This window comes from Perca flavescens, chromosome 3 (genome assembly GCF_004354835.1).
Source record: "Perca flavescens isolate YP-PL-M2 chromosome 3, PFLA_1.0, whole genome shotgun sequence".
Taxonomy (NCBI): domain Eukaryota; kingdom Metazoa; phylum Chordata; class Actinopteri; order Perciformes; family Percidae; genus Perca; species Perca flavescens.
Genome location: NC_041333.1, coordinates 8941216 through 8950801, shown reverse-complemented (window position 1 = coordinate 8950801; position 9586 = coordinate 8941216). Strand labels below are relative to the sequence as shown.

The window sequence follows — 9586 nt, the reverse complement described above, 5'->3', positions numbered from 1 at the left end:
ATAGGTAACAGAACTATATACAATTTGTGTTACTAGCTCTTACTAACTCTCTGTATGTGGTCTCTCTCTGTAGGTGCTGATGACTATGATGTAGCTATGTGGGTTTCCTGACGGATTCTGACTCTAATCTTTACCTGGTGACCACCTGTCTCATCCCGTCCCTGCTCGCCTGTAATGCAGTCAGCCATGCCGGATGCAGCAGAATAACGAGTAGCATTGGGGTGGGGGGTGGGGGGGAACAAGTTTTTCTAAACTCCTTTCAAAAGGCTGCCATGTTTTGTGGTAGAATGAGAAACTGAGTGGGAGAAAAGTGGAAAGCAAGTGAGACTGAAGTGGCCAAAGTGCTTGTGTTGGTGACCGAAAAGAAGAGCCATCCTATCGGTAGGTTGGCAGCAGCCGAGGCAGCCGGGCCCTGAGGATGACTAGCCTGTTCAAGCGCAGCAGCAGCAATGGAGGCTCCGGAAGCAGCGGAGGTGGTGGTGGGGGCAGCGGTGGGCAGGGGCAGCTCAACAACAGCAGGTCCAGCCGGCAGGTCCGACGCCTGGAGTTCAACCAGGCCATGGAGGACTTCAAGACCATGTTCCCCTCCATGGACTATGAGGTGATTGAGTGCGTGCTGCGCTCCAACAACGGGGCGGTGGACGCCACGATCGACCAGCTGCTCCAGATGAGCATTGACGGACAGGGCTCCGATGACAGCTCAGACTCTGATGACAGCATCCCAGCAGAGGTCAGTGGAAAGTAGGGCTCGGCGATATGGAAAAAAATCTGATCTCACGATAACTGGACCAAATGTATCGATATTGCGACGATATTGTAGGGTTGACAATTGGTGCTTTCACGACCTATTTTCCCGATGAAATTTTAGATGAATAATCATCAATAATGTGGATCCAATGACTAAGTGGGCCAAGGTAAATTATAGAATAGTTAGAACAGTCTGGTAAGTTCAGAAAATTACATCACTTTACTGTAATGCAGCCTTTAAAACCAGGAAAAGACAACACTTATGCCATATTACGATATCCAAAATCTAAAACTATATCTAGTCACATACATCGATATGATATATTTCCCAGCCCTAACTGAAATGATCCTAGAGCACCAGAACCACAGGGGAATCTAATGCAAGCCCAGCTTGATGGGGTGATTGACAATATAAACCAAACCCCCTATTTCAATTATTACCGGTAGGGTCCCTGACAGATAAACATTTCGAGATGAGGGATAATAATTAAAATACACATTGGCGACAGTCCTTAAATGTAACATCATGCACATGGAGCTCTGATGCATAATAAAATCCTCAGAAATCCGTTTTTCGCTGAGAATTCTCTCTTAGCTCATAGCATACGATCCCAACAATCTTTGGTATGAAATAAACCTTTTGATGATGTATTGTATGTATGATGTAACAGGCGCGACGTCATACATTACCTCGAAGCATAATTAGTCTGCTGGCTATTCAGTCACAGGGCAGTGACCCACGGCTTCATGACCTGCTGACCCAAGCACCAATTGATTTTGAAAAAACAGAATTTGATCCCAACCTGAGCATTAAACTATAATGTATTTCCTAATGCAATTCCTTTCTGTATCCCCCATAACAAACGATCAAAACACTCAGGCATGAAAATGCTTCCTGCTTTTTGTGTCTGTGTGTGTCCTAGGGCTCATTTCTGACTGCACTAAAAGGACAGGCTCAGTAGTAAGATTGCAGTTTGTCTTCAGCATGGATGTGTCTCAATTTAACAAATAGTCAAATCAGCGTTGGAAACTTACTCATTTAGATGCTGCTCTGTGTCGTTGTAGTCAGACATGTTAACCTCATGTGCATCAAATGTCCAAACCTCCACAATTCAAAATAAAACAAATAATTGACTCCAAATGGAATCAAAGTGGAATTCTTGCTAAATTCAAGTGCATGAAACGAGGCTTGTGTTGGTCTGTCTGTTTCTTTCTAGATTCTGGAGAGAACACTGGAACCTGACAGTTCAGACGAGGAACCACCTCCAGTCTACTCTCCGCCAACATATGATATGCACATTTATGACAGGAAATACCCAGAAGCCCCACCAACACCCCCGCCAAGGTAAGAGAGATGTAGTGGACTCTTACATAGATGGAGCTGAGGCCGTAAGAGCCACTTTAAAGGTTTTTTGGTTCTAAAGCGGAATAAAAATGCAGTGGCCCGCGCGAAAAGTTTAGACAGATTCAACTTTTGGATATACGCAACATTTCAGCCTGGGCCCTTTGCTGCCTTTCCTGTCTGTCTCAAAGCTATCACTATCCAATTAAGCAGAAATGCAGAAAAAAAATATCTTTGCCTTCTTCCTTTTAATGGGCTGCCTCCAAAAACTCAACCAGCCGCACTGATATTGTGGACGCAGCCCACTGCACCATGTTCGGCCGCAGTGTAGTGCTACAGATTTCTCCAGGAAAATGGAGCTGCCTGCCTAGCTACACCTCGATTCTCCACCCATGGTGACTGCTGGTGTCCTGCTGACGGTATCTGCAGATTCCTGCAGTCCTGTCGAAGTGTCCCAGTGTACCTTGGCTGTTTATCTGATGAGCAAGTGGCACATTGTATAATGGCCACCACTGTATGAATGGATGATTGAGTGATTTGAGTGGTCACTGAGACTAGAAAAACGCTATATAAATGAGTCAATTTTCCATTACCGTCACCATCTGTTGGCTCCCCGTTGGACTCCTGTGGCTTGCCTCTGGTGATGCAGTCTGCTCATTTGCCCTCCATTTTCTTTCTGTCACTACCAGGCATCCTTCACGTCTCATGCGCGCTGTGCCTCAGCATCGTCACCTTGCCATCTCTTGCCTGTATGTGAGAGTAATGGATTTTAAGGGTGTGCGTTCCACCCATACAGGTGTGTTGTTGAGAAGCACCGTGGGAGCTCTAGTAATTTGCAGATCACCAAGTTGGCTTTAGCATCCATCCCGCTCACGGCTGATGAGGTGACTTTATACAGCTTGAGAGGCCACACTTCCTGCAGGTACACGGTGAAGTGATAACACCACGCCTTGTACTTTCCAGGTAGCTGGCATGAGTGGATCTTGGACAGGCCTGCTGAAGGATGGTCTTCCCCATCTCCTTGTCTAAGAGGTTGGATGCCTTCCTAGACTTTGGATTTGTTGGTCCATAATGCGGGGGATAAACTTAGCTTAGCCGTCTGGATCTGTTCCCAAATCATGGTGGCCTGTTCCACGCAGCCCGGGAAACCTGGGACCCCCGCCTTCTGGCAGCTAGTATCGATGTAGCCATTCTTCATCAAGTAGGTGGTCATCCTTCTCACTATGACTGAGAAGAAAATCTTCCCCTCAATGCACCTGAATTGGCTGATGGTCTTGGAGTTTTGCTCTCTTGGACATGGTGACCTTTTGAGCTGATGGGGATGCTAGATGAAAAGTGAGGGGAAAAATTCATTGATTGCATCAAATTGGAGCCATGGCTATACCAAATTCTGTACCAATTCTTTAAGTAGTTTTGCAATTGGGATTCACCCAGAGCCCTGCGCGGGACTGCCGCTGGATTTCTGAACACCTCCCGCTGTGTGTGTGTGTGTGTGTGTGTGTGTGTGTGTGTGTGTGTGTGTGTGTGTGTGTGTGTGTGTGTGTGTGTGTGTGTGTGTGTGTGTGTGTGTGTGTGTGTGTGTGTGTGTGTGTGTGTGTGTGTGTGTGTGTGTGTGTGTGTGTGTGTGTGTGTGTGTGTGTGTGTGTGTGTGTGTGTGTGTGTGTGTGTGTCTACTCAGCACATTACTGGCTGTGAGCTGCCCAGCCTGCAGGAACTATACATCCAGCAGTGCCTCTAGAAAGTCTCTGAGGGTCATTAAAGGCTCAACACAGCCACACAACAGCCTGCTCTTCAAGGTGTGTGTGTGGGATCAGGCATGCTTTGATCTCATCGTGTCTCTTCATAGGTTCTTTTTTCTGTTAATGAAATATGTGAATCAAACTTCCCTTTCTCTGGCCATCCTAGGTGATTCCGAGGTGTGAGTGGGCAATTTAAAGGATGTAAATAATTGAAGGAAGTTTGAGATAGCTAGAGGTAAGTTGATAATGTACCTAATGCAGTTGGTAGAGTTACTAATGTGTCCTGTCTATGGGCTCTCATAGATTTGAAGCCCAGCCGCCTCCAGGTCACCAGCAGGTCAGAAGCTACCGGAACTGGAACCCTCCTTTGCTCGGGAATCTCCCGGACGATTTTCTGCGGATCCTGCCACAGCAGTTGGACAGCATTAAGGTAAATGTCCGCATACAGATGTTAAGTGTTTGCATTTGGTTTCTTAGTTCTTTGTCAAAATGTACTTAAATCTTAATTTTGTAATAAGTCAGAAAATATCCATTTACATTATAAAATACAGCGTAGCTTTGTTTGGTTGGTTCCAAACAAAGTGCTTCATAAACAGAAACATGAGCTGGCCAAAAGGCATATGCCAAAGCTACATTAACTAGGTACAGTGGCTTATTAAACAAATGACGGCCGGCCAATTGTTGTTGACCTACTCTACAGTAAGGGCTTTCTTTGCAATTTAGAAACTTAGATATCTTGGCTCATCAATCACTGACTGTTAGTTTGTGTTAACAGGCTGGCTCATCAGTAGGGCTGGGTACCAAACATCGATTATTTTATGGCACCGAAAAAAATACTCCAATCCTATGAGTATCAAAAAATTATTTATCTTTTGGTGCCAAATTTCAGTTCCAAATCGTCTGAGCGCGTAAGCGCAAGCTTATCTGTCCTCTCTGCATATTGACACAGAGCAGAGCTCCGACCGACGCACACGGAGAGGCTGTCTGCAGTTTTGTTGAAGTCACAGAGTCACGGCAATACCGATAAAGTGGTTTCAAGTGTGGTTACAGTTTTTCAAAACTTCATGCAGACAGTGTTTGCGATATGATATTGATGGCGAGCCGAAAGCGGTCGCTGTGCTGTTGACGTTACACTTCCTCTTAGACAAGCAGGCACAACGGTGGTTTATCTGCCCTGATGACTGACTGACAGGCTGAGCTTGCAAGGCAAGGCACTTTTAATAATGTTACTCTGAGTGAGCAGTTTTACCAGAATTCTTTAAAATTTTGATAACCGTTTTGATTCACAATTAAGGTGGAAAATAAAAGCTTTGTGTTAAATGTGTGTTTGTTGATGTTGAAATGGATTTTAAAACCTATGGTATCAAAAAAACTATCGTTAGGAACCGGCATCAAAACTGAGGTATCGAAATTGGCACCGGATCGAAAGATTTTGAACGATGCCCAGCCCTACTCATCAGGGTTTCCCCCAGAAAAGTTGTTTATCCCGGTGGCAATCGTTTTTTTCCGACAACGGCCCAGCTGGGGCCAGTCCCAGACTGATGGCAGCATTAATGTAGAGCCCAATCGTTTCTGTGATAACAGAAGTTTCCAACCAAGCCATAAAAAAAAACAACTGTAGTTATAAATAATAAAAACATCTTAAAATACATTAAACAATCATTCCCAGTGGCTGAGGCCTGGTGTGGGGCAACTTAGGCCTGGTGGGCCACCAGGTTTGCAAATCCCTGAGGGAAAGCCAGCTCATTTATTGTCAAGAGGTCATTTATCTATCTATCTATCTACCACCTGGGCTGGATCCTGCAGTGGGGTCTTGTAAAAATTAAACTAAGAGCTCTGTTTTTCTGTTTACACAAAATAAACCTAATGACCGTCAATTGTCTTCTCTAAGTTTGACTTTATAAGACTTTTGACTCCAGGCATTCCAGTTTCCATTTATTTCCATCCATTACGGAAATCATTTAGAACCATGTTTGAGTTGTGTAGTCCGTCACAGTAAACCTCAAGTCTAAATTAATATTTATCAGTGTTATATTATGGTAATGCGGTTTGAGTGTTTAAGTGTGCAGATTGATTTGAGAGGTCTGAAGTGCATTACCTGCACTGCATTAAAGTGCTCATATTATTCTCATTTTCAGGTTCATAATTGTATTTGGAAGTTATATCAGAATAGGTTTACATGGTTTAATTTTCAAAAAAATTGAGGTCTCTGTTTTAGCTACAGAGTGAGGCATCTCACTTCTGTACCATCTTTTTTTGGGAGTCGCACATGCGCAGTACCTAGGTAAGGACTACTAGCCAGTCAGACGCAGAGTTTGAGGGTGTGCAGCGCTTGCAGCTAGGCAAGCATTATAACGTTTGTTACAAAGTGACGCACGTTTGTCACAGAAGTAAAGGCTGGACTTAGGGCCGGGCAATAAAATGATCTTGATTATGGGATTGCATTAAAATTCAGGTCGATAACGATGATTGGACAAATTTTACTCAATGGATAGATCTAACAGCCTATCACACAGCAGAAATTAACGCCATTCCTTTTCAGAAGGTGGCAGTAATGCGCACCAAAAGTTTTTTGCCAACCGGCAACGGGGCTGAAAAACAACAATCAGTCGTGTCATTGCCCAATATGAAAAGTGAACGTGATAGTAGTCGCAGCTTTTATTTGCATTTACATTACTAACTTACTACTGTTTTGTTAAGGCAGATAAAGCATGTTTGCCAAGTTAAATGTTTACATTTAGATTTTATTCAATATATTCTTTTATCACAAAGTATATTCTAAACAAAGCCATGTTTGCACTAGGGATGCACCGAATATTCGGCCAAAATACTTTGATCCCCGAAACAATACGGCCGAAATGTTGTGATGACGCAAACCGAAACCGCGACCTGCACGTGTGTCAGTAGCCTACCCGTTCCACCTGCAAAGCGTCTCCTAAGCAAAGAGGTTGAGACGGACCACGGAGTGAAAACGATGAAAAGTACGCTCTTAGAGTCTGTCAGCACACGTTTCAGTGAGATCTATTTGGATCCTCTGCACGTCATCGTGACTGTACTTGATCCGCGTTATAGAGACCATTACTTGGATGCGGAAATAAAGCAGGGCGCACGAGAAATGATCCAGGCCGCGATGGATGCGGAGAACCCGCGTGGAGACGGAGCAGCGCCCAGCGCAGGAGGAGATCAGAGCGCAGAAAAAAAGACTTGTCTCTCTGCACCAGATGAGGGGCATGCACCCTCGTTGTCATTGAAATCCTGCAAGAAAGTGCCAATAATAATAATAATAATAACTAGAACTGCAAGCAGTTACGACGGGGCCCAAGCCTCCGACGCCATTCGCCTCCGATGCCTTTCGCCTTCGATGCAATTCGCCTCCGATGCCATTCGCCTACGATGGCATTCGCCTTTGATGCCAGTTGCTTGCGACGCCCCGGGGAGTTGGGCCAGTCGCCCCTGATGACCCGCGAAGCTGCGCCAATGCGGGACCTGATGCATTACGTAGGGGGGAGAAACGTTGGTGAATATCGAGAGGTTTGATGCACGAGGTCTGGGGTACCCTGAAATTTGGGTTTTCTTTCAAACAAATTGTCCAAAAAAACAATGTGGATGGTTCCGTACAACGCTCTTCACATGTAAAATGAATGATCAGTTCACTACTTTCATTGAATTTGGGTGTTTTATTCAATTTTATAACATTTGATGAAAAAACAACTGATAAAAGTTAAAAAGTGACAAAAATGTCAGAAAAAGTGACACAAATGTTAAAAAGTGACAAAGAACGTTGAAACATGTGACACAAATGTTAAAAAGTAACAACTGTCAGAAAAAGTGACAAAAATGTTAAAAAGTGACAAAGAACGTTGAAACATGTGACACAAATGTTAAAAAGTGGCAGAATTGTCAGAAAAGGTGACAGAAATGTTAAAGTGACAAAATGTCAGAAGAAAGTGACATAAATGTTAAAAAGTGCCGTTGCAAATCCATACAGTCGCCCCGATAATCCGGGGAGCAGTGCCAATGCGGGAACAGAAGCATTACGTATGGGGGGGGGGTGGCAAACATTGGTGGCTATCGATAGGTTTGATGCGCACGGTCAGCGATACGGTGTGAGTTGCGATGTCTGCAGTACATTGCCGTTGCAGATTATTTACATGGAGTCTGGTGGAGATATGCTGGCTCTATACACGCTAAAAGTCCTGATTATTTACATGGAGTCTGGTGGAGATATGCTGGCTCTATACACGCTAAAAGTCCTGATTATTTACATGGAGTCTGGTGGAAATATGCTGGCTGTATACACGCTAAAAGTTTTGATTATTTACATGTAGTCTGGTGGAAATATGCTGGCTCTATACACGCTAAAAGTCCTGATTATTTACATTGAGTATGGTAAAGTTGTTTGCATTTCAAAACCTTAGGAAATGGACAGCGGCCGACACGAGCACACGCGCCTATTAAGTCGATAATAAAGCCGTAAAGTAGGCTTTCAACTCAGTAGAAGGTAAACATCACTAAATATTGAGAAGTGTGAGCTGCAAGGTCTGTGAAACATTCCCATTGCAAATATTCCATTAACATTGATTAACAGGGCAAAACACTTGTACGTTGATTATAGCGCCCCCTAATGGCGGATCTTTGCAAAATTTGGTACAAATCCTCAGAGCGGCATGCCCAACGAGCAACGCGTCTACAGTTCTATATATTTTGAGTTATCCGGTGGAAAAATAAACATATTGAACATTATAACTCATAATGGACAAACTATTAAGATTTCTTACACACAGTGTATCAATCTTGGATATAACAGTATGGATTAATTTAAAAAATACCCGAAAAACTCTGGACTTCAAGGCTGGACGCAAAACCTTGTGTAAGGGCTAGGAAGACAAAGAAAACACCAGCAGAAAAGGGCAACTTTTAGCTTTTAGCTCCAAAAGACCCTACGCTTCGACTATTTATGATTATGAAGTTATAAAATTATTATTAAGAAGTGCCGTTTGGCGTTGCATACAACATGCTCGACCTCAGAATGGATTAAAAGGCCCAAACTGGTATATAAAACATATGTTGACTATAGCGCCCCCTAATGGCCGATCTTCGCCAAATTTGGTACAGCGCCTCGGAACGCCATGCCGAGCGAGCGCCACAAATTTTGTGTTGATTGCTTTTACTGTGGCAGAGATATCGCAATTGCAAATTTTCCATTTAAATGCATTGAGTTAGTGGGCGAAACAAATAAACATTGCGTATAGCGCCCCCTAAAGGCCGATCTTCGCCACATTTGGTACAGCGCCTCAGAACGCCATCCCGAAAGAGCACCACAAATTTTGTGTTGATTGCTTTTACTGTGGCAGAGATATTGCAATAGCAAATTTCCCTTTGAAATGTACTAAGAAAATTGGCGGGAAAACAAATAAACGTTGCTTATAGCACCCCCTAAAGGCCGATCTTCTCCAAATTTGGTACACAGCATCGTAGTGGAATGTTGAACAAGGATCTCAAGTCATTTGGTGATAACTTTAAATTTAACCGAGATATGATATGATACGTGTGTCGTAGCTAACTAGGACAATTTGTTTGGTTGTCAAATTGGCATACTTCAACGTAGCAAAACGATTTCCATAACTTTTTGTCAGGTCCATCTGGAGATGCTAACTACCAGGTTTCGTGCAGATCGGTCGAACGGCCTAGGACGAGTTTGCGAAAGTTGGTTTTGCACGCTGCCGATACTGCAAAAAAAAAAAAAAAACTTTATGCG

General features: G+C 43.7%; 1 protein-coding gene across 4 annotated transcripts in view; it reads left to right on the top strand.

Moving 5' to 3' along the window:
- cuedc1b (CUE domain containing 1b) overlaps positions 1 to 9586 on the top strand; it is a 35689-nt gene that overhangs the window by 10388 nt on the left and 15715 nt on the right. For all 4 annotated transcript variants that reach the window (XM_028573191.1, XM_028573192.1, XM_028573193.1 and 1 more), the window contains 3 exons: positions 74 to 730; positions 1965 to 2092; positions 4132 to 4258. In XM_028573191.1, the coding sequence (XP_028428992.1) occupies positions 419 to 730; positions 1965 to 2092; positions 4132 to 4258 (567 nt within the window). In that variant the 5' untranslated portion in view covers positions 74 to 418. The remainder of the gene's footprint in view (positions 1 to 73; positions 731 to 1964; positions 2093 to 4131; positions 4259 to 9586) is intronic.